Source organism: Drosophila teissieri, chromosome 2L, assembly GCF_016746235.2.
Source record: "Drosophila teissieri strain GT53w chromosome 2L, Prin_Dtei_1.1, whole genome shotgun sequence".
Lineage (NCBI taxonomy): Eukaryota > Metazoa > Arthropoda > Insecta > Diptera > Drosophilidae > Drosophila > Drosophila teissieri.
The window spans coordinates 13,649,250-13,673,675 of NC_053029.1; the positions used below are offsets into that span (position 1 = coordinate 13,649,250).

General features: G+C 43.7%; 2 protein-coding genes across 10 annotated transcripts; one reads left to right on the top strand and one right to left on the bottom strand.

The window, feature by feature from the left end:
* Window positions 1-389: 389 nt before the first annotated feature.
* Window positions 390-9,309, bottom strand: LOC122625865 (PIH1 domain-containing protein 1). Of its 2 annotated transcripts, none has more exons than XM_043805910.1 (5): window positions 9,098-9,309; window positions 8,909-9,020; window positions 787-1,427; window positions 575-718; window positions 390-510 (listed from the first exon to the last, which is right to left on the bottom strand). In XM_043805910.1, the coding sequence occupies exons 1-5, from the start codon at window positions 9,164-9,166 to the stop codon at window positions 475-477; spliced, it is 1,002 nt and encodes a 333-aa protein (XP_043661845.1). In that variant the 5' UTR covers window positions 9,167-9,309; the 3' UTR covers window positions 390-474. The 2 variants fall into 2 exon arrangements, with proteins under 2 accessions (XP_043661845.1, XP_043661844.1); XM_043805909.1 differs by lacking the exons at window positions 390-510; window positions 575-718; window positions 787-1,427 and adding exons at window positions 1,521-1,685; window positions 1,800-2,680; window positions 3,108-5,462.
* LOC122625864 (multidrug resistance-associated protein 1) lies at window positions 6,512-22,786 on the top strand. Of its 8 annotated transcripts, none has more exons than XM_043805908.1 (13): window positions 6,512-6,674; window positions 9,769-9,894; window positions 9,978-11,489; window positions 11,631-11,768; window positions 11,897-12,043; window positions 13,124-13,208; window positions 13,267-14,086; window positions 14,168-14,538; window positions 18,124-18,347; window positions 20,663-20,880; window positions 20,942-21,448; window positions 21,505-21,886; window positions 21,953-22,786. In XM_043805908.1, the coding sequence occupies exons 2-13, from the start codon at window positions 9,841-9,843 to the stop codon at window positions 22,142-22,144; spliced, it is 4,650 nt and encodes a 1,549-aa protein (XP_043661843.1). In that variant the 5' UTR covers window positions 6,512-6,674; window positions 9,769-9,840; the 3' UTR covers window positions 22,145-22,786. The 8 variants fall into 8 exon arrangements, with proteins under 8 accessions (XP_043661843.1, XP_043661840.1, XP_043661839.1 ...); XM_043805905.1 differs by lacking the exons at window positions 11,897-12,043; window positions 18,124-18,347 and adding exons at window positions 12,188-12,334; window positions 15,455-15,675 and having other exon boundaries at window positions 6,514-6,674; XM_043805904.1 differs by lacking the exons at window positions 11,897-12,043; window positions 18,124-18,347 and adding exons at window positions 12,188-12,334; window positions 16,457-16,677 and having other exon boundaries at window positions 6,514-6,674.
* Window positions 22,787-24,426: the final 1,640 nt, after the last annotated feature.

Sequence of the window (24,426 nt, forward strand, 5' to 3'; positions counted from 1 at the left end):
GAAATATACCAACAGTAAAAGAAAAATACCGCCATTAAATTAAATAGAAATGAATATTTATTTAATTAGTTAATTAATAATTTCAGCGAATAGATTTTTCACCGAATGACTGTTTTAGTTTATATTCACAGATTTTCGGTTCTATTTTGATCGGTCACTCTTTCCCAAAAAAAAAAAATACCGTTAGCAAAAGAACTAGCTATTATTTTTTTAGCCATCTTATTTTATGAAGTATTTTAACAAATTGTTTTACTAATGATTTTGAAATATCAAGTATTTACTAGTTTATAAAAGTGTAAATTGAAAGTAGAAAATCTATTAAACCCGTTTCCTATCTTTATCAACCAGCAGCTTGGGTATTTTTGAATAAAATAAAATAATACAAAAAATTTTCAAACTTGTGCCTTTATTAACATTATCACAGCGGCGATGTTTCATTATGACAAACATAAGAAGTGATTCAAATTTGTGCTTTTAGTTACTGAACACAGGAATGCGAACCTGAAGCATCTAAAAAATGGGAAGAAACAGAAATTAAAAATTTGGATCCTCTACAGTTGGTTTAGTGCATCACCTTGGTGGTCTTATCGAACAGAGCTTGAGCCCGATCTTGCTGCAGACGGTAGTTGACGAATTTGTCGAACACATAGCCCTGTTTGTGGGATTCCACTGCGATACGATCCTCGCCAACAACGAGGCTGAACTCCTGTGAAGAAACCTGCGGAGTAAAACAGATTTTTCTCCATTAATCGAATTTCTTTTAGTGTGCATCCGCTTCAATCTTACGAAGTTCGGTAAATAGATCTCAGCATGGATTTCATCAACGGACTCATGACGAACTCGAGCGCTAAGTTTGTACTGCAACTCCTCACTAACGCCTGCTGGTTGTCGACTCCTCCTTATGGCTGCTGCATCCTTCTCGTTGATCTCCTGCACCAGTTTCCCGGAGCTGTCTGGTGCCACACGCCCCTCCTGGTTGGTGATAGCAGCAGGATCGTCAGACACAGGCTGGGCCCTTTTCACATCATCGTTGCGCACACGATGAGTAACCAAAGTGCCGATGAACTTGCGATTGTTCAGAATAATGGTCTTTTCCATGTTGAGCTGCACATTATACTTTTCGCTCATTGCCTCAGCGACAATTTGCAAAAAGAAATTATTGAAGAGCTGCGACTTTTGAATCTTCACCAGAAACTTTGGGTTGACGGCGATGTCGCACACATCGACGGTTTTATCGGAACGATCCTTAGTATGCCTTGGTTCTGAGATACTCATGGGCACTCGAAATGAGCCAGGAGTAGTGGATTCCAGTATGCCAATCAGTTCCTCCTCGGTGACATCTTGCGGAGCTGGAACTTCCGGAGCCTGGCACACGTTGATGAAGAACTTTTCATCACTGTTTGTCTTGAAGCTTTTCACGCAGATTCCTAATGGGAAAAAAGAAAAGTGGGTAAGATTATATGTGTTTGTTATTTGCAAAGTATCTGGCTGCTGATAAATATGAAGGTGATTCAAGCGTATTGGCCATTGCAGAAGCAAAACCCTTGTTTTATTTGGCTTTTATTCCGTATACAATCTAATACACATCAAGCTACAATCATTTGGGCAATTCGTTTTGCATTTAATTAAGATTTCAAGCCGGGATAGATTTTTTTATGATCCGGCCACGCGATCTCGCTGATTGCCTATAAATAAAGATAAGGTTCGTGGTCAGTTGAATAATTATTGCTGAAGATAAAAGAACATGCGTTTTCTGAAGTTTTTCAGATACTTTTAGCTTTGGGAATTGTGGTTCTCACCTTAAGCTCATCGAAGGCCTGCTTGGCTAGCCAGTGAAAGACAGGATTTTTCCATGCTCGCGCAATGGATTGTATTTCCTTAGTACTAGTGATATTTTTGGGTGTATGGGTTTTAAGAGTGCCATGGTACCTTTCCCAAAGGTAGACCATGCTGCGGATCTTGTAGAGCCACAAGTGATTTGGAATGCCACGAATCAGGTCCTGCAACTTTTCCAATTGTTCATCAGACAAACTCTGAAGGAACGTTTCGTTCATCAGCAGGAAAATCGAACGCATGTTGCGGTAATGGCTGAAGGTGTTCTTCTCCAGACCCATGTGGCCCGCTTTGAAGATCTGATTGATCGTCTGTTCGGTCAACCCTTTCCGGCCGATGGGAGCAAAGCGGTGGCGCAGACTGCGGTCGCCGTACTTGTCCAGCTTTTTGTTGATCTCGCTGCCGCACCACTTGTAATCGCTCCACCAGGCGTGCCAGTCCTTGTAGTTATTGGTTCTATAGATTTTGGTCCATTCCTTGCGCAGCTGGGCGCGCACCTTCTTCTTGGAACTGCGTCCTTTAACTTTTGACTGAACACCAGACCGGTTCGAGTCCAGGGATTCAGCATCGGACATGTCCTCCTCGTCCCCATCCGAGTCTTCATCGACATGGCCATCGTCGTCGGCATATATGTTTGTGTTGTAGATGGGCGTTTGCTCGAAGAAGGTCACCGCGTACGACTCCGCCTCCGGTTGTGGCAGCTCCTTGCTATTGCTGTTGATGTAGGGCAGGCTGATTCCGGCTATAATGAAGCTGCGATCTGTTTCCGCTCTCTGGCGTTTTGGCTCGGCTTTGTTAGCCCGGTTCGAGGCCCCTAAATTTGTGGCCTCGGCTTTTCTTTTTTGCCCTGCAAAATTAAACATGTATTTTGTGGTGGGAATATCCGATAATTTAGGAATGCAAACCAAACAAAAGGACTTTTGTAACCAGCTTCTCGAAGAATAAAGTAAAGTTTTATACCAGGTGCTGTTGGTAACTTTGAATCGGGTTTGAATCCAAGAAAACAAGTTTCTTTTAAAAATTCTTTTAGCTTAAGAAAGGTGGTTCCGTTAAGGTAGTTTGATTTAGAAATCGGGAAGATCCTTTTAAGGTCATAATTGCAAAAAAAAAATATTTTTTAACGGTTTGCATTCCAAGGTTCTTCCAAATGTTGCTTTAAATTAATTAGGCAACAATTTCTTCACTTTAAAACCAACTCAAAAGCTTTAGCCAGCTTGTAATTGGTTTGCATAAAATGTGGAGTTTATTAAAAATTTTAAAAGCTTATCCCTTACCAGCGCGTGGTTTCGCCATGGCCGCGTTGTTCTTAGTTGCCTGTGGTTTAGGTTTGATTGGCTGACCAGGCTTGGATGCACCAGGATTGGTGTTCATAGGTTTGTTTGGTGCGACTGCTGACTTCTTGATATTTTGGTTTGGACTTGCACGTCCTTGGCTGGGAGCACCAGACTTCACATTCCGTGAGGTCGCACTGCGATCTTGACTTGCCAATCGATTTTGAGATGTGATTGAACTTGACCTGGGTTGACTAGGAGCGCCAGAACTGATTTGTGGCTTCCTACCAGGATTTATATTTTTGGTCATTTTATTATTTAAGTTAGTTCTGTTCGGTGGGGGACCTCCAGAATGGCCCACTCTGGGTGCAGTTTCATCGGCATTTGGTACGTTTCGTCTGGTTTGATTGGGATCCATGGGTCTGTTAGAACCCGATCCACGGCGATTAGTTTGTTGATAGTTCGGTGGAAAATCAGGGCTATTTGAGCCTAGGAATGTGTCATCCTCCCTTCGGGGAAAACGCTGGGTGTCACCGCCACGCGAAGAGGTGTTTCGCTGATTGAAGTCGTCGTTTAAGTTGCGGCGATCGAGTTCTCGATCGAACTGGCGCCTAGTACCCTCCAAGTTACGATCGTTGCGATTGCGTCCATATGAATTACGATCATCGATGTTATGATCTCGGGGGTTGGCTTGGTTACCCCTGGAGTGGCGATTGAACTCGCGCTCCTCTGGGCTACCAAAAGCTTCGTACTGCTGTCCACGAACATGATCATCATCCATAAGTGCACCATCTGAGTCGTCGGTGAAGTGTGCATCTTCCAGTAGGTCGCGTTCAACGGGAACATAGTCGTCTCGACCGTAGTGATCTGGATTCTCTTCGTTTGAGTTAATCCAGTCGGTGCGACATAGTATTATTTGATTGTCATTCACTATACGCTGATAATTGCGACCCGTTTGAGGTCTACGGTTTCCGCCAATGCTGGCGTCCATATTACTTGGATCCTGATTAACATATGACCCATGTTGTTTTGGGCGGCCTTCAGGCGAACGGAATCGATCTCTGGGCAGCTGAATGCCGTCATCGATTATCGCATTTCGATCCATTTTGGTTTGTTGAATGGGAACAAAGTTCGGATTACCAGCCCTGCGATTTTTGTTTACTTGGGAATTATCATAGTTTGAGGGTTGACCTCTGTTCGTCACCTGACCACGAATGTTGGTGTGGTGATTTGGTCCTTGAAAATGTTGGTTATTGAAGTGGGGTTCCTCTTCAAAAGTATTGCGATTGAATTGTGCATTCGCATTACGATTGTTACGGTTAGGTCCTTGTGGGAATGCATTGTTGTTAACATTACGATTATTTCGATTGAAATCATCATTGTTTCGATTACGATTATTGCGATTGAATTCATCATTGCTTGCGTTACGACTGTGATTAAATCCCTGCTCATTAGCATTACGGATATTACGATTAAAATCCTGTGGATTGGCATTACGATTATTGCGATTAAACTCCTGGGGGTTTTGATTTCTAATAGGGCGATTGAAATCCTGGGGATTTTGATTTTTAATAGAGCGATTGAAGTTCTGGGCATTTGCATTTCTATTAGGCTGACTGAATTCCTGGGTATTTCTATTAGGACCACGGAGTTCCTGGGGATTCGCATTTCTATTAGGACCACGGAATTCCTGTGGATTAGGACGTGAACTCTCATTTCGGTTGAAACTTGCATTTCGATTATCCCGGTTGGGTTCTAGGTCGTTTGCATTGCGATTATTTCGATTAAATTCACTTCTGTCCATATTCCGATTATTTCGATTAATGTCCTGCGCATTTGCATTGCGATTGGGTTCCTGCTGGATTGCACCGCGGTTGTTACGAGTGAATTCGACTGCAGGATTCACGCTAGGATTATTGCGATTAAAATTCCGATTTCGATTGATTGGCTCCCGTCCTGGGTTCTGCTGTTCCACATGTCCGCGATTGTTGTCCCTCCGGTCTGCGAAGTTATGCTCCCTTTGCCGATTCCTAGGACGCGATCGGTCGTTCCTCGCCGGCGAATTATCCCGCCTGGCACAGTGCCAATCAATGTTCCGCGGCGGCGATGGAGTGCGTGGACGCGACTCGTCATCGTCGTGGCCCTCCACCGCATCCTGGATGGCCCGAAGCACCTCCTTGTCCACCACATCCTGGTGACTGTCGCCCAGCTCGACGCTGAGGCGGAACCTCTGGCGCTGGAACTGGCGCAGGTTGAACTTGGGCACGCTGAAGGTGCGCTGCGCCAGGGCGTTGGCCAACACCCGACTGGCGCCGAGGTCGCGGAGAAATTGGCGCCGATTGTCCAGGTCGCTGTTTCCTAATTTCATGGTACCACACATGAAATTTGAAATTTAGAAAAGCAGACACGTTTTGGGTTAGAGCTATCGTCACGTTTCGCACACCAATTCCAATCTAATCTACTCATGACAGTATAGACATATTATGCAGGGCTCACTAAAAATATGTACACAAACTTTATTAGAAATGTAAAATAGATTTGCTGTATTTTGCAATTCTTCCCACCATTATGGCTTTCTATTATCTAAAAAAAATGAATTGGTTAAACAAATTGAAAAAAAAGTTAATTTCAATTGCATGAAAACTTGATGACGGCCTTTTCAGTCGTTTTCAAAATGCTGACTAAGCCTGATGTTTTTTGTCAATCTATACAGTAATCACTGCCACTATCTCATAGTTTAATTTAAACATTTGCTTAGATTGATTAGATTCGCTATTCAATCAGTATTTGTATATAATTTCGATACTCATAGCAAATCCTGTCGGCTGGTTAGAAACTACTGAGCACTGCATTAACACAAGTATGCATATAACAAATGTATTTATGGCTTCAAAACACAATAAACTGATAATCAAGCCAAGAACCACGTACAAACCGAATAGGTATGGTCATGCTTATACCAAAATCGGGAAGCATTCGCAGCCAAACACCCATTAAATCCTCTCAAATGTGTATGACAACTGTTGATATCGTTATCATTTGGGCCAACTTCTGTTGCTCTTGCGGCAACCAAACGTTTAAGAGTGTCGTCGTGTATCCAGATGGGTTCACAATAATTTCACCAGAGTAGGAAAATATGCCTTATTTGGCACTTAAAGCCGCGGAAGAGAGTCGCGTTATCTCTCAGTATCTTTCAGCTGGGTTTTCGTTCTGACCAAAATCATCGGCATTATAGGAGAGTCGCGCCTTGATGGCATGGGGTTTTAATTGATCGGGCGGCCGCCGACACAAAAAGAGCCAAGTCAAACGCTCTCTGCGGTGGCGCTATTATCTCATTTTTGTTTTGAGCACGGAAAGGGAAAACAAATAAGTTTGTTCGCAGCGCTCGCTTCGCATTCAGTTGCCTTTTTTGCTCGTAGCGAGCCGGTTGTCCGTCGATTTGAAGTGTTTTACCGCTGACCTCCATCCAAAAAACGATCCGATCCCAACCGCTACGGCTCGTTTCGATTCTATTCACTCCAATCGAGAGTCGATTCGTTTGAATCGCAGCGAGTTTTTCTCTACGTAGAGGTAATTATAAGTGACATTTCAGTGGCATCGATACCACCAGCAACACCACCACCACCGTCCATTTTTGATTCCCATGCCGATATGTAGTTGTTGGATTCCGCCAAAGCGGAACAAGTGTGCCAGTGTGCGTTCGTATCTATGTGATGTGTATGTGTGTCTAGATTCTTTGCCTGAAATTGTGAAATTTCCGAAAGGCTCCAGAAAATCGCGCGCAAACATTCCTCAAAAAAACGAAGAAAACAAAAAATACACGAGAAATTGATGATTCACATTGAAAATTGTTTGATAATAACAATAATTGTTCTGTCATGCTCGTAGCGCGAATATTTAATTGATAACAGAAAAAATGTAAAATTGGAGTGCGCAAGGTTGTCTCTCTGCTCATACGAATACGATTTACACGGCGACAGAAGTTAATTGCCGCGTGGGCTCCACTGACGTCAGAGGCCTTCAGAGATGGTCTACGGCCAATAGTTTCGACAGCTTCTCTGCCAGCCCGATAGCAATCAGCTCGGTCTAAGGCTGTGGAGCAGCAGCAGCAGCAAGTAGAGCAAATCAGTGGGCGATAAGAAGCAATATAGGGATTACGATGTGCAATTCATAACTGGAGTAACGACAAACACAATAGAAGAATCTAGTAGGGGCCACGCGATAAGGTTCAGCTGTGGGGTCCCCGATAAGGAGCTGATATCAAGAGCTGCCTTCTCGCTACGGATAATTTGTTTTTTTTTAGAGTTTGCTCTTGGCAAAGTGCAACCAGTCAGCATTATCTCCGCGTTTCCCTATTAATAAAGACATCAAGTGTCGAGTGTGGTTGATATTCCGTAAACAAATCACTGTTCTTTGGCGATGTAAACAATTAATGCCGGCTGGCATGATCCAGAACAAACAATTAGTGTATCAGTTTGTGAAGAGAGAGGCATTTTGCACGAGAAAGTCAAGATTTTCCCTTGATTTTCTGAGGCAGCCAAGAGATCTCCATTCCATTTCGCTTAGCATCTCATCGTGACTTGACGTTTTTGTTTTTAAAGAGAAATTTCGCGTTGGTGGAAGGGCAAGACACACTTTTTGTACAATTGAAAAATAGTTTTGTAAGGGGGTTTTCGTCGGCCCGTTGTGTTGTGCTTATATAATCGCTGCGCGAACAGGTTTCGCCGTTAATTATGTCGAACTGAAAATACTCGTTTCAGATGTGTTAGAATTTTATCTAAAGCCGAATGCTTAAAACACATGCGTGTACCGGGCAAACAAGTTTTTGGCGCCCATAAAATGTGACTAGCCCAACGCCTTAAACGAAATTTTGCGGCTACGGTCAAGATTAGCTCGAAGTTTGTCTTTCTTTTTGTATTTTTGTGTAAATTAGTTCTTGTTTGAGGCGGGAAAACCCGTTTCGTCGCATATTTGTCATTGGCAATGAACAATCGCCGGACAATAAACTATCGTTTGAAGTGGGCGAGATTAGACCTTCCTCCAAGTGGCCCTGGACATGTAAACACTTATCTGCCGCGGCACACAATAACGAGGGCTGATTACAAACTCAGTACTAACTACCCTCACACCCACTTTTCATATAATAAGATAGTTCGCCAAATAATAATGTGCATAGGAATTAAGCTGAACAGATAGATCAATGTTTGAACTGAAGAGTACATGCATAAAAACAAGGGTAAAGCCGAATATAATGGTGTTGTTTTGACCAAATTATCCATTAATTAAATATAAACTAATAACCAAAAGAATTAGTTGAATAGATATTCTGAAATTGAATATACAGAAACAGTATGCACAAACTATAGTTACCTCAAGGTATTTAACAAATTTGGAGCAATTAATTAAATTTTAAATAATAATATTCGCTTAATTATTTTAATGTTTTAGTATTTGTAAATGGTTTTAATTTTTTGTATAAGAATGGTTATGATGGCAAAACACTTTTGACCGTATCTACGGCTGTTGTTAGCATGGGTTTATCTGTGCTCCGATTGCATGCGTTCGCCTTATCGCGGGTTCACTGTACTATTCTCAACGATTACGCGTAATCGAGTCGACGTGAGATGTTTATCAGGTTGACATGGTTCCGCACTCGCAGAGATTACTGTGCACACAAGTGCTAAGTAGACCATAAACTCAGAGTCATGCCTACTAGCCGGCTAGAATCTTCGGGATTCTCCGCGCCACCGGCAGCGATTTCCGGGTCATGCAAAACTCCGGTTGCTGCAATGGACGCCACTCACCTGCGGTCGGCTGGACAATTAGCGAGTCCCGCGGCGGCGGCTTCTGCTGGGGGCCACCGCCCTCCGGATTTGCGCCTCCAAAGAACTGGTTAATGTTGTCTTCGAACTCGTTCTGAGATTAAAATAAAACAAGTTCATCTTTAGTGGCGAAGATAGTTCCTCACGTCGCGTTCCACAAGCTTTGCTTACCCGCACAAATCGCAAGTTCTGGTCGCGAAAATTGTCGTTGCCCTCAATGAAATTGGAACGACGCGACATTTTGCTTCACGTTATCAATAGCTAGTTGTGAGTTAATCGAATCCGTATGCTTTTTTTGCGCTTTGCGACGAGCAAAAAACACAATTTTTATTTGCCAGAACGGAGCTGTCAACTCGGTTGAAATAAGAACCGATGTGATAGTGTGACCCTTCCTGGAAAGACAACTATGCCAATGAATATTCTAAAAATACTAGAAACGAGGGTTTCCCTGTACAGGGTGCTTAGTAATAAAAAGTAAAGGAGAAGAATTTACGAGCATAATTTGTATGTAGTTTTATAATATACCTTAATGAAAATTTTAAAACCCCATTTGAGTGTGGCCTTTTTAGACGTTTGCCAAGCAAATGCTCAAGCAATTAATTATAAGCCTATGTGAAAAATAGTAATAAAATAGAATAGAATAAAATAAAACGCAGTTCAGAAGCACAGACACATTCCATTCCATCCGACACCCACTGTGCCGCGAAATACCAGAAAGTACTAGTGCTTGGTGCACACAACTTCCCACTGTCGCGACTAGCGGTTGTTGTAGTTGTGCGGCTTGGGAAGAAACAGCTGTTGGCCAGAAAATATAGATCCGTTTGTTTCCTGCCGCTTTACAGTTACCACATCACCCGATATAGCATATAAAGCCCAGTTGCACGAGGAGGAGGTTGCCGAGCAGACGAGTGACCATGGCGGAGGACACAAGTTCGCCGATGGACAGATTCTGCGGATCCACATTCTGGGTGAGTGCACCATCAGTGGATGGGCATGGTGTTCGATCCGAAAGCATGTGTAAATGTATGGTTTCCGTGTGCCCAATGAACAGAACGCGACGGAAACATGGTGGACCAACGATCCGGACTTCACGCCGTGCTTTGAGCAGACGGCCCTGGTCTGGACACCCTGCGCCTTCTACTGGGTGTTCGTGATCTTTGACTTCTACTACCTGAAGGCGAGTCTGGACAGGAATATACCCTGGAACAAGCTGAACTTGAGCAAAGCGCTGGTGAATCTTGGTCTGCTGGTAATCACTGCCCTGGACCTGATTATGGCCCTGATCAAGAAGGGCGGCGACTCCGAGCTGCCCCTCTACGACCTGGATGTCTGGGGCCCCATCATCAAGTTCGCCACCTTCCTGCTGGTCTTCATATTCATACCGCTGAACCGGAAGTACGGCGTGCAGACCACGGGGTGTCAGTTCATCTTCTGGTTCCTGCTCACCGTGCTGTCGATTCCCCGCTGTCGCACAGAAGTTCGCCTGGACTCGGAGCGAAAGAATATTCTGGATTCGCAGCAGCCCTCCGAGCAGGACTTTTCCTGGGAGGAGTACCAGTTCGCTAGCTTCTTTATCTTCTTCACCTTCACCAGCATCATGCTGATCCTGAACTGCTTTGCCGACGGATTGCCCAGGCAGACCAAGTACCAGAGGGGTGAGAACGAGATTCCCGAGCTGTCAGCAAGTTTCCTTTCCAGGATCACCTATACGTGGTTCGATAAAATGGCCCTCAAGGGCTATCGCAATCCACTGGAAGAGAAGGATCTGTGGGATCTGAGGCCCCAGGACAGCTGCTCCGAGGTCATGCCCATCTTCGCCCACCACTGGAACCAGAACGTGCGCAAGAACTACAAGAACAAGGCCCGCGTAGAACCCAAGGCCCAGTTTAGCAATGGCAACGTGACTTTTGAGAATCCCCACGGAGAGAAGAATGGCCGCAAGAAAGGCATGGCCAGTATTATGCCGCCAATTTACAAGTCCTTTGGCGGCGTCTTTTTGTTCGGCGCCCTGATGAAGTTGTTCACCGACGTCCTGACATTTGCCCAGCCCCAAGTCCTGAGCTTGATCATCGGCTTCGTTGAGGCAAAACAAGACCAGCCCGAGTGGAAGGGTATTATGTACGCAGTCCTACTTTTCGTTTTGGCCGCTGCCCAGACCTTTATTCTGGGTCAGTACTTCCACCGCATGTTCATTGTGGGCCTGCGAATCAGGACAGCTTTAATCAACGCCATCTACCGCAAGGCTCTGCGCATTTCGAACTCCACCAAAAAGGAGTCCACCGTGGGCGAGATTGTCAACCTGATGGCCGTGGATGCCCAGCGATTCATGGAACTGACAACCTACCTGAACATGATCTGGTCGGCGCCCCTGCAGATCGCCCTAGCTCTGTATTTCCTCTGGCAGCAACTGGGACCGTCTGTGCTGGCCGGTTTGGCTGTGATGATTATCCTGATACCTGTGAACGGAGTGATTGCCAGTCGGATCAAGACCTACCAGATCAGACAGATGAAGTACAAAGATGAGCGTGTTAAGTTGATGAACGAAGTACTGAGTGGCATTAAGGTAAGTGGTCCTGGGACTAGGGATTAGGTAGCCGCCTAATCTCTTAAGTACAACAATTATCGTCTGTCATGCTGACTGTTGTCAGAAATCGATGCTGGATTCTTTGTCCCCCAAAAAGTAACGTTTTTATAATCCGCACAGGTGCTCAAGTTGTACGCCTGGGAACCGAGTTTCGAGAAGCAAGTGTTGGACATCCGTGACAAGGAGATTGCGACGCTGCGATCCACTGCCTATTTGAACGCGGGAACTTCGTTCTTGTGGTCCTGCGCCCCCTTCCTGGTAAGATATGCCAGCCCTGCAGGGCTCTGAGTCCTCCGAGATTTCTTTACAGCTGACTGCGATGAGTTGGACGTGTAGCATTGGACTAATCTGGCAAATATATGTACTTCGTGTCCGAACAAACAAAGGTTTCCTTGGTCACGTTTGCCACTTACGTGCTGACCAGCGAGGCGAATCAGCTGAGCGTCGAGAAGGTGTTAGTCTCAATCAACCTCTTCGACCTCATGAAACTCCCGCTGACCATCCTGCCCATGCTGAGTGTTGACATAGCCGAGGTACGGCTCCCACAATGGCGATGGATTAACAACCTCTTCGGCTATAGTGCACCTCCGCCTCTCCTTTATCCATCAACTCCAGATCAAGGATCAAGAACAACCATTTTATCAACGCCTTAAACGAAATTGTGTATTATCTTTTAGGTTTCATTAGTCACATTCGCCACTTACGTTTTAATCGATGAAAATAACGTGCTTGATGCCACCAAAACCTTTGTATCATTATCATTATTCAACATTCTACGGTTTCCGCTAACAATGTTGCCCATGCTGATCACCAACCTGGTGCAAGTAAGTTACGCCCGATTGCAATACCAAATACTACCACTCTAGTCGATCACAGTGGGGCTGAGGGATTATACTTTCCTTACAACCTATGCCGATCCCCGGCCCCATTGTGATCGTCGATTTTGTGCCGTTTTGTGATTGTGATTTATGTTTATTTACTTAATTTGAATTCTTTTTTAGCCAAATCGAATTTACACCGAATTTACTCACAAACCCAAGTTCCCCTACCCTGCACTAAGTCCTTGCACTCATTTACTCAAAATTATACACTTATGGTCTCATTAATGTGGGATTGAAAGTTGTCCGAACCAAACCAGTTCCGATTTGTCATTTATCTGGTGGTGGGGTACCTACTTCATCCGTTTCAATAGCAACCATTTGTTTGGCTTTCCAATATGCCCTTGCAGAGGGCATTTAAGGGGGATTTAATTAGAGGTTTAAGGTTTAACGATGTTATGGAAATTTGTCTGAAAGAACAATGGGATCAATAATCAGTTTGTTGTTGATATATGAATGCATTACATTTATAAGGATTTTTTTAAACGAACTTTTTAAAACATGATTAACTCAGCGCGTATCCAATTCCTTGGCCGCTTCATGTTCTGTTCCTTCTGCAGGGGTATATAAAATCCTCGGAAGACCCGATTATTATTCACTCGATTCATACATTTTCCCAATTTCCACATTATTTTTCTTTCCCCAACCTATTACTAACATATTTTGTGTATGAAAACCACGTATATTGCGAAACAATATTAACTGATATCCCATATTGCATGTGCGCACGAATAGACGCAAGTTTCTGTGAACCGTATCAATAAGTTCCTGAACAGTGAGGAACTGGATCCCAACAGCGTTCTCCACGATTCCTCCAAACGTAAGGACATTCAAGAAAGTTGTGAAGATCTTAGTTAATATATTCTGTATACAAACAGCCCACCCAATGAGCATTGAGAATGGCGAGTTCTCTTGGGGTGATGAGATCACGCTGCGCAACATTAACATCGAGGTGAAGAAGAGCAGCCTGGTGGCCCTGGTTGGCACGGTCGGTTCCGGCAAGTCGTCGGTGGTGCAGGCTTTCCTCGGTGAAATGGAAAAACTTGCGGGCGTTGTCAACACTGTGGGCAAGTTGGCCTATGTACCGCAGCAGGCGTGGATTCAGAATGCGACGGTGAGGGACAACATCCTCTTTGGGCAGACCTACGACCGAAAGCGCTACAACAAGGTGATCGACGCCTGTGCCCTGCGCGCCGATATCGACATCCTGTCGGCTGGAGATCTCACGGAAATCGGTGAGAAAGGCATTAATTTATCAGGTGGCCAGAAGCAGCGCATCTCGTTGGCCCGTGCTGTGTACAGCGATGCCGATCTGTATCTGCTGGATGATCCTCTGAGCGCCGTGGACGCCCATGTGGGCAAGCACATCTTTGAGGAGGTTATCGGACCCAAGGGTATACTGGCACGAAAATCCCGCGTGCTGGTCACCCACGGCGTCACTTTCCTGCCCCAGGTGGACAGCATCTATGTGATAAAAATGGGCGAAATCAGCGAGAGCGGTACATTCGATCAACTGGTCAAGAACAAGGGCGCCTTCGCCGACTTCATTATCCAGCATCTGCAGGAGGGCAACGAAGAGGAGGAGGAGCTTAATCAGATCAAGCGCCAGATCTCCAGCACCGGAGATGTCCCTGAGCTGTTAGGCACTGTCGAAAAGGCCATTAAGTTGGCGCGCACGGAAAGCTTGTCCGATTCCATGTAAGTAAAGAACTACAAATTCAAAATGATTTATTTGCAACCATTTGACTAATTCTCTAATTCTCTAACTCTCTTTTTTAGCTCCGTTACATCCGCTGATAGTTTGATGGGCGGAGGAGGAAGTCTCCGCCGGCGAGCCAAGCGACAAGACTCCCACGATTCCGTTGCCTCCGCCGCTTCCCTGAAAAAGAAGCAGGAGGTTCAGGGCAAACTTATTGAAACTGAGAAATCACAGACTGGTGGCGTGGAGTTCGCAGTGTACAAGCATTACATCAAGAGTGTTGGCATCTTCCTATCGGTTGCCACATTGGTACTCAACTTTGTATTCCAAGCTTTCCAAATCGGCTCGAATCTGTGGCTCACTCAATGGGCGAACGATGAAAAGGTCGCCAACGACACTGGCCTCAGGGACATGTATCTGGGTGTTTATGGTGCCTTCGGATTCGGTCAAGGTAAGTCCATTGTGATTCGATTTACTTTTGAAATGCTTCGTTTGAAGTTATCCTTGTTTCATGTTCGTTTTGTCCATTTGGTTGTTTTATTTTAAGTTTGTTTTGATATAGTTTTTTAATTTTAACTGTATTGCATGCGTTTTGTTGCTTTTTTGTGCCTTTTTTATTTATATTTATGTTATTTTCTATTTTCGTTTTTTTTGCTAATTTCGTAAGAAAAATGGTTTCAAAAAATTAAACCAAGTGGAGTAAGAAAAAACCTTAACCAAAAAGAGAATATTAAGTGGAACTTTAAAAGTAACAGTGTACTTACTTACTAATGTTTTAATGTTATGAAACCATATTTATTACATTTATGTATTCTATGTTTGGTTGGGGGTCTTCATTTATGTATTGCTTGCTTAAATGCTTTTCTATTTTGGCGCCAAGAGAACACATGCTGCTCAGCTACCAGTAGGCGGTTTGAATAACCTTCAGTCCCGATTAGAGTATCTAACATGCTAACACCATTTTCGGCTTTCTACACAAAATTGATAAAATGCACACAAATCCTAAAGCACTAACAACACCTCAAAACAAATACGTTTTAATATGGCTGCACGCTTGGCAAACTGAACACAAAAGGCTTTTCTTATTAATAAATGCTATTAATATTATTCCTACACAAAAATGTTATCGAAATCGATTTTTGTTTATCGATCTATTTTGATTGATAATTTCGTAAATCGGAACATTGTAAAAATCACTTTACTAACGGTTCTCCTTTTGTGTGCGTATGTTTGTGTGCGTAAATGTGTTGCAAAGTAAATAAATGCATTCACCAATAATCTGTGAATACCTTCCGGCCCTACCTAATCAAAGAAAAAACTATAATGATCGAAAAAATCGAAAAAATCGATTACATATCGAATTCTAGTCGCGACGAACTTCTTCTCATCCCTCGCCATCTCATTGGGTTGTCTCAAGTGCTCGCAGTTGTTACATCAGACCTTACTATACTACAATCTCCGCTGGCCAATGGAGCTCTTCGACACTACACCACTGGGAAGGATTGTCAATCGCTTCTCGAAAGATATCGACACAATCGATAATGTGCTGCCATTCAACATTCGTGTCGTCATTGGTCAGGCGTATATGGTAAATGATTGGAGTGGATCCATGCACGACAAAATCTAATCTATCAGATAATCGGATCATTCTATATATCATGGATCGGCTTGGCTTATCATGCACCATACATAAATTATAATAACATAATCCGTTATAATATTCGTTTGTGCTCTTTATTTTAATGAAGCCATATTTTGTTGAAGGTTTTTTTACGCTTCACAAGAACTAGATTCATTTAATTGATACATTTATCAATCAGAAGTAATTAATTTGTAATTTGATATTCAAAGTATGAGGCAGTTAAAATGAGAGCACGACTGAGTATTCTTCGTCGTCGGTGGGCAAGAGGTTCTGGTCACTAATCGGTATACCCGTGCTGTCGCACTCTTCGAAGTTGTTACAGGGTATATATCCACCCTGATCCTTTCATTGGGCTGCGTTTATAGCGCCCGCTACCTGCACAACGTGCTGCTCCATGACACTTTGCGTTGGACCATGGAGATGTTCGACATCACACCTCTGGGTCGCATTGTGAACCGTTTTTCCAAGGACGTAGATACAATTGACAATACTCTGCCACTAAATTTACGGGTCGTCATGTTGCAATTGTTTGCGGTAAATAAACCAAGAAAATACTTGTCCCAAACAAATCGCCAACGCCCATACTCAGCTGAGTTCTGAGTGCAGTTCTTCTCTGTAGGTTGTCGAAGCTTCTTAGAATGTTTTGTCCACGCTTTTGCCTAGCAATTCAATTTAAATTAATAAAAACAAGATGTAAAGTACATATGTATATAATTTAACTTTCCAGTTGCCACGTACTTCTTTTGCTCTCTCACGCTGGCCCTTGGATGCATCTACTGCTCCAAGGTGCTGCACGAGACGCTCCTGTCATATGTATTCCGATGGCCCATGGAACTGTTCGATACCACGCCGCTCGGCCGCGTTGTCAATCGCTTCTCAAAGGACGTCGATACCATCGACAATGTCCTGCCGATGCTTTGGCGCATGGTCATCAGTCAAGCGTTTGCGGTAAATGTCTATTAAGGAGGACGTTTCATAGCTACAATAGTTTAGTATCATTATTTCCTTCATGAAAAATATAAGACGCATTAGTTTCAAGGGCAGATTTTCGAATCAGCAAAATAGTACAATTAAGGAACCAAGTCTTTTTTAAACTTAATGTGTCCCTGCAAGAATATGAATCTCAAGCTATTTGTAAGATAAGGTTGGAGTAAAATGATGAGGAATGTGATAGTTTGTTGCACTTTTTGTTTAGAATCTATTGCAGTATTTCCTTGCACCCTTCCCCTTAGACTATATTAATGATACACACTAACTGGTTTCAATTGGCACTCCCAACAAGAAGTCCTATCCTAATGCTATGTGGCACTAACTCCAAAGATCTATGTTGTGTATTTATATGTAAATATGAACACTAACCTTTAAAGGGGGCTTACACAAAAAACCAAGTTTAGAAGCATGATCAGTTGAGTCTTAAGTTCTTTTTAGAAAGTTAGTTTTCCCTAACACCCAAATGTAATGCAAAGCACCTAAACCGATTTACGTTACATGCAGTGCTATCCAAATATTTATCTGGTCTCGCCTTGGCCATCGGAGGACTCCATTGCTCTATGAATGTATTCAACCAGCTGCTGAACACAGGCCTCAAATGGCCAATGGAACTGTTCGACACGACGCCATTAGGTCGCATTCTGAGTCGCTACTCGAAAGATGTCGACACGGTTGACAGTGTACTGCCCGCGATAACCGCACAGTTCTTAAACACATGTTTCGGGGTAAAGATTGACCCTTAACCCCCAACCTCCCTCACTGCCCGTTGGAATGGGGAGACGCTTAGATCCCAAGCCCAAAACCTAACAAAAGCTGCATACTACTAACAATGAAAACTGCACTTTCGCAAATTTCCTTAAATTTATCAATTATCTTTCAACCTGCATTCTTTTCCATCCCTGGCACACCTATAACTCCCACTTTATCCCATTATTTTCCCAAGTTTCATTTTCCAACAAACTATCATTTTAACGATATGCTAGACTTCACTAGTGCCTTGCAAAATGTATTGCCTTTTATTTTGGATCAAAGACGCCTTTACTTAATATAAGACTCATTACTATATGCATATTAAACAGAAAACCCATGTTTTGGATGTGCGAGTTGTGTGTGCGAAAGCCCGAAAGGGGAACTCAAACCACTTAGGCTTAAGCCCATTCTTAATCAGGAACTATGGTCACAAAAAACACTCTGCAGATGTACTGGTCTCAGAGCCCTAAGTGTTAAGGTTTCTTTATAAGTGGGAGCTGCTATTACGCTTTGGTTGAACGACCTACCAGATAAATGATAACGTAGACGATCGCCTCATTCAGTCAGCCATCCATTCAAATCGAGTATCCCAGACATTCACCGAGTGCTCCCGGGCACACCTGTTCCGCTCTTCCACATTTCCGATTGTCCCAGGTGTGCTAGCCTACTTTGCGGTGGTCATCGTCTACCTGGGCGGCTTCCAGGCGGCAAAGACCATCCACAATGAGCTGCTGGCCGTCATAATCCGAGGCTCCGTGTGCCGCTTCTTCGACATCACTCCCATCGGGCGACTCTTGAACAGCTTCAGCGGCGATATGGATGTTGTCGACGAAGAGTTGCCCGCCACCATGGATTCCTTTATGACCTTTATCTTTATGGTATTTGCATAATTGATTTCGCCCATTTTTTCAGTATATTTTCTCCTCCCCCTTTATTATTGTTATTATTGACTGATAACTTTTGATTTGTAGCCCTTAAAGAGTTACGGTTTGTACTAGCAAAACTTTCGTTGTAGAAAGATTTTGCCCCCGTTTTCATACACATCTCTAGCACTTGAAATATCTCTCTATATCTCATTTGATCTCTCTCTCTATTTCTCCAAACCGCATCGAATCAAGCCAGGTCTTTGCAATTACGGCGCCGCCATATCACTTTTCACAGCCACCCTACACGCCTCATCCAGAGTTTTCCATCGACTCTTTAACAACATCATGCATTGTCCCTCCGAGTTTTTCGATACTACGCCCAAGGGTCGGATTTTGGATCGCTGCTCAAGCGATGTCAATTGCTTGGACTTGGTAATGCCGCTCAATATAAGAATGGTCTTGAGCACGGCATTTCAGGTAAACTCTTTATGCATAGTTCGACGAGCATGTCTTATACTTTGAAATATTTTCTACCAAAATATATATTCAATTTGTTATAAAATTGATATTTTAAAGCATCGAAAGTTCTAAATATGAATTAAAGCATTCAATGATCTGTAGTGTGTTATGAATGTTATTATAATTTGAGTTTTCATTTCAAGTTCAAATATGTCGTTAAAGTTGTTTCTTAGCAGAAGCACTGTTTCATTTGTATTGTCCCAAAAAGAAACCCTAACCTAGGCTTAATAGTTTGTCTCCTAACCCTTGTCCCAAATCTTGTACATTCAGTCGTTCAAAATAGACTACCAAATCTATATGAGTTACGTACCAAATCTACATATATGAGTTACGTACCAAATCTATATGAGTTACGTTCCGATCTTATAAGGATAAATGCCCTTTCATATCCCAAGTCTTCAGCTATATAGGCAGTGTGGTTATCGTTTACCTGGGTGCCCTGATCGGGACCCGGAAAATATTCATCCAGCTATTCGGCCACATTCTGCATGCCCCACAAGCCTTTTTCGACTTAAAGCCCCGGGCACGAATTCTCGATCGTTTGGCAAACGATGTATACAAGTTGGATGTGGTATTGCCAGAACTAATACGCGTGTTTAACTCGCAAGTATTCCGGGTACGTTCGCTGTGACTAACCGACAATCAAAGCACTAACTAATCCCAACTAACAAATGGTATAGCCATCATTGTACAAACTCTCAGCCCGTAGCAATTTGGAGCCCCCCGGCATTCCACATCCCTAGAGCTTAGTTTGTAAATTAGTATAGAATCCACGGGTGGGCGCATGTTGTAATCACGTTCACTTTTGATAATTTAACTTAAGATTACGTTTCCTGTGGTTGTCTCCTCTTTCTTGGGAATCGTATCTTGAGGGCCAAGAGACTCGAACAACTAAAAAAATTACTGCAATTTTAAAGTTTTATTTGCAAACCAACAATTTTAGATTGACACTTTTACCCTATTAAAGATGAATTCTTAAAATTGAATCTGCAGAAAAGTTCGTTAAGTTTTCAATACTAAAATATTCCTACTAATCAAATGTAAGATCCAAGTGAAATGATTTAAATTCGTTGAATTTTTTTAGTTGTAGAGCAAGCCATTCCCGTACTCTCTTGGGAAATTGGCTGGCCAAACTCAATACGATTTTCCTACTCGAAGAGCCCTTCTCGAGCATCGAATTCAGCTGGTTGACTATTGCTATGCCAATCGATGAGAAATTTAACTCATCATCCTACTGAATTGCCTAATCGCAGGTTTCACGTCATTCTTTTCGGACCTGGCTCCGGCGCTGGGTAGCCTGCATGCCGCAAGAGTCCTGCACTCGATGCTCCTCGAAAATGTGCTGAGAGCACCAATGACCATGTTCGATACGACGCCGGTGGGTCGCATCTTGTCCCGATTCTCGAAAGACGTTGAAACGGTTGACCAGAATATGCCGCAGGTCATTAATGATTGCATTTGGTGTGCATACGAGGTAATTTCACAGCACTATGCACTAGGAACCGTCTTCAAATTGCTACAAAACGTGAACCACACATTGAAAGTAATCCCAGTGACATTAACCCCTGTGCATATAAAACGACTAACTAGTCCAGATTAATATCCCCATAGGCGGCGCCTTATGGCTTGTCCTCCATATCCCATAGTTAAGTAAAGCGTTTGATCCAAAACAAAGGCAATTCATTATAAATTAATAATATTCTATTCATCATGATTTTCCTATTAACAACCTGCATTTTCCCGCACGTATGACCTTTTCTGTCTACCCGAACAGCATTTACTTACATTGCCATTTTGCTATTGGTTAGGTTCTGGCCACCATTGTGGTAATTAGTTTGTCCACGCCAATTTTCCTGGCCGTGATCGTGCCCATCGCCTTCCTGTACTACTTCGCCCAGCGCTTCTACGTGGCTACTTCCCGGCAGCTGATGCGTCTGGAATCCGTCTCCCGGTCGCCAATCTACTCGCACTTCAGCGAAACTGTCACCGGAGCATCGACTATTCGTGCCTACAATGTGGGAGATCGGTATGTATTTGGGTATAATTAATTAGGTGAAGTGTAATGACTCTAAATTACTTTGCTTCAGTTTTATTGAGGAATCTGATGCCAAGGTGGACAAGAACCAGGTCTGCAAGTACCCGTCCGTGATTGCCAACCGTTGGCTGGCCATTCGTTTGGAGATGGTTGGCAATCTGATTATTCTGTTCGCATCGCTCTTCGCCGTCCTGGGAGGTCAAACCAATCCCGGCCTGGTGGGTCTGTCGGTAAGCTACGCCCTGCAGGTGACCCAAACCCTCAACTGGCTGGTGCGCATGTCATCCGACATCGAGACGAACATCGTGTCCGTGGAGCGCATCAAGGAGTACGGCGAGACCAAGCAGGAGGCTCCCTGGGAGCTGGAGCAGGACAAGAACAAGCCCAAGAACTGGCCCCAGGAGGGACGCGTTGAGTTCCAGAACTTCCAGGTGCGCTATCGCGAAGGTCTGGACCTGGTGCTGCGCGGTGTTAGTTTCAATATCAAGGGTGGCGAGAAGGTCGGCATCGTTGGTCGCACGGGTGCCGGTAAATCCAGTCTCACATTGGCCTTGTTCAGGTAAGAAAGATAAAGAAATGCTTTAAGGTCACCATTGATTCTTGATTTGCTTTCAGAATTATTGAAGCTGCCGGTGGTCGCATCTCCATCGATGGCGTGGACATTGCCTCAATGGGTCTGCACATGTTGCGTTCCCGCCTGACAATTATCCCCCAGGATCCAGTGCTCTTCTCTGGCTCGCTGCGCATCAACTTGGATCCATTTGAAATCAAAACCGATGACGAAATCTGGAAGGCTCTGGAGCTGTCCCATCTGAAGTCCTTTGTAAAAAGTTTGAACGCTGGTCTGAACCACGAGATTTCCGAGGGTGGTGAGAATCTGTCGGTGGGCCAGCGCCAGTTGGTTTGTTTGGCGCGTGCTCTGCTGCGAAAGACCAAGGTTCTGGTGCTGGACGAAGCCACCGCCGCTGTGGATCTGGAAACAGATGATTTGATTCAGGTGGGTGCTATTGACATAAATACATTTTTACCATCTCAATACATCGATATAATTCTTTTCTCACAGAAAACCATCCGAACGGAGTTCAAGGAATGCACAGTTCTCACAATTGCCCATCGATTGAACACTATTTTGGACTCGGACAAGGTAATCGTGCTGGACAAGGGCCAGATCACCGAGTTCGCCTCGCCCACGGAGCTGCTAGACAATCCCAAGTCGGCCTTCTATAGCATGGCCAAGGACGCCAACCTAGTTTAAGATCCCTGAATGTCAACTTGAAACTCCACGAAACTCAAACGGAAGAGTGTGTGCCCCAACAAAAACCCCTAGGAATATAGATGTACGAAAAGAAAATCATTCAACGGTAGCTTTAAGCCATTGGCACTGACAGCTCTACCTCATGGCTAGGACAAGCAACTATGAGACAAAGCAGGCAACCACAACAAAAGAACAATAAGCGGAAGAAATTAGCAAATACCAACTAAATGTTCATTAGACTAAGCGAAATAGTTCAAGCCAGTTGCGCCTTCGTCGGTTACGCTATGTTCGTTTTTATTATGTATATGTATTTACATAGTCAAGTGTATTTTTCTATTGTCTATTGTACTTAGTTTTCTATGCAACAAGAAGCGGTATAAGCGAGATGGCGAGATGGAGCATAAGCCCAGAAAGAAAAATAACTCTAATGTATGCCACATATTTATGTACTTAAATTAACAAACCAGAAGATTGAGATACTACTTAAACTCCCTCAAGAATTTTTGCCTTCAACTGATACAATCAGTAAGAGAAATGGTCAACGTAGTTAAATCAATTTATTGAAACTTTTGTAGAATGTATACCTAAATCAAAAATAAACGCCGGGAGTGAATAGGCCAAACGAAATCCCAATGAAATTTAGATGTTTTTTTATTATACAAATAAAAGCGGACTTTGTGTGATTTTTATTGCAGCTTAGCTAATAACCTAGCACTTGGAACTCTGCAGACATTTGCATAAAATAAAAAGTGCATTTATAAAATAGCCTTCAGCTTTAAATGTGTTGTCATCTTAGAAATCCTTCGAACCTTATTGCTGGCCTTTGACAACTTAAAGCTTTAGCCTCGCATTTTGCCTGACTAATATGGCAGCGAACGGGCCATAAATTATATTTATAAGCGCCGAAAACCAGTCTAAACTGTTTGGAGACAATTTCCAGCCACCTATTACCATCCAACTTGAGATATATGTATTTATTTTAGGTATTTGCCCGGAGCCACCCACTGAAAATGAGCATTCCATTTGTCTTTATTTAGGCGCGGACACAAAATGGTTGCTCGGAGGCTGCATTTATTGACTATAAACAGGTCATAAATTACGAATTGAATGGTCTGAGCATTAGAGGGCGAGTTCTTTCCCAAATTTCTAAATACAAGTAAAATACAAAAAAAATTAAAAGTCCTTGGCCAGGCCTTACTTTTGTATTGTTTTTCAGCATGACAAAACGAACTTCAAAGTGAAAGTTGCAAGGCCTTTGTATTTCCCCTTTGTGGGCGGATTGGGGGCGTGGCTGCGGAGTGCACTTGAAAACAAAAAGCGTAAAGTTATTAAAGGTTTTGTGTGTGCTTTGTGTGCCCGCTTTCATGTCACTTACACTTTTGGCCACGTTTCAAAGCCCCTTTTAGCCACCCCTTTTAGCCAGCCCCTTCGCCGGCTTTCGATGTGTGTGCCGGCTGGTCTTTCACTCGGTAATCTTGAGAATGGCTTTTGCATATATCCTGTCGTGGGCTTGGGAGCTGGGGAACCGGGTGATCCGGGAGCACCAAACTTCAAGCGTGCGGCAAATTCAATTTGAAAATTTCAAATGCTTTGCTTATTTTGCAGCCCCTGAAACACCCGTCCACATCAATGCATATATTTTGTTTTTGTTCTCCACTGTTTGGAAATTACATTTTTATGAGGGGTGCCCGGCTCCCGACTCCTGGAGTGTCAATCCCCAATTTCAGGACAGGAATGGGTGGGCGTGACGCGGCACCGCCCCTTCTCGAACTCCTTTGAAAGTTGCATCGACCCCATCAAAAAAGGGGCCAAATGAATATTTTATTGCCCGCGCATCAGAGGCAGCCGAAAGCAAGTGAAAGATTTTTGATGTATGGCAAGTTGGTGCCCAGAAATTGGCCACCCGCCGTGCAGCAGCAGTCATAGGAGCCCATTGAGTTCCCGAGCACAGTGGGAGCAGTGGGGAATCCACTGGGCTAGGAAACGAATTCTATTCCAAAACCCATTCCTCATGGTTCCCTCGATAAGTATGTTAGGGTATGAATTTTAACTTACATGCTGATGTTTTAATACATGGAAATCACTGTTTGGCCCACTGTGCGGATCCCTCCTGGCTCAGGGGCATCTCCTATGGTCGCCGTGGGATTGTGCGTGTCACGGAACTAAACAAAATATATTTCGAGGACCCTGCCCCAGCTCCTGGGGGGCAGGTCCTTCGCCTGGCTCACGCATCAAAGGAGCCATTTCGGATGTGCCAAAAGCTCCATGGTGGATCTCATGCG

Excerpts from the sequence above, each read along its gene's own strand:
- LOC122625865 (XM_043805909.1), bottom strand. The coding sequence starts at position 9,166 with ATGTCGCGTCGTTCCAATTTCATTGAGGGCAACGACAATTTTCGCGAC. Across the intron at positions 5,463-8,908 it reads AATTGTCCAGCCGACCGCAG|GAAACAGCGACCTGGACAAT; the intron begins GTGAGTGGCGTC and ends CCATGAAATTAG. Across the intron at positions 2,681-3,107 it reads CATGGCGAAACCACGCGCTG|GGCAAAAAAGAAAAGCCGAG; the intron begins GTAAGGGATAAG and ends TTAATTTTGCAG.
- LOC122625864 (XM_043805908.1), top strand. The coding sequence starts at position 9,841 with ATGGCGGAGGACACAAGTTCGCCGATGGACAGATTCTGCGGATCCACA. Across the intron at positions 14,087-14,167 it reads GAAAGCTTGTCCGATTCCAT|CTCCGTTACATCCGCTGATA; the intron begins GTAAGTAAAGAA and ends TCTCTTTTTTAG. Across the intron at positions 14,539-18,123 it reads TGCCTTCGGATTCGGTCAAG|GTGTGCTAGCCTACTTTGCG; the intron begins GTAAGTCCATTG and ends CGATTGTCCCAG.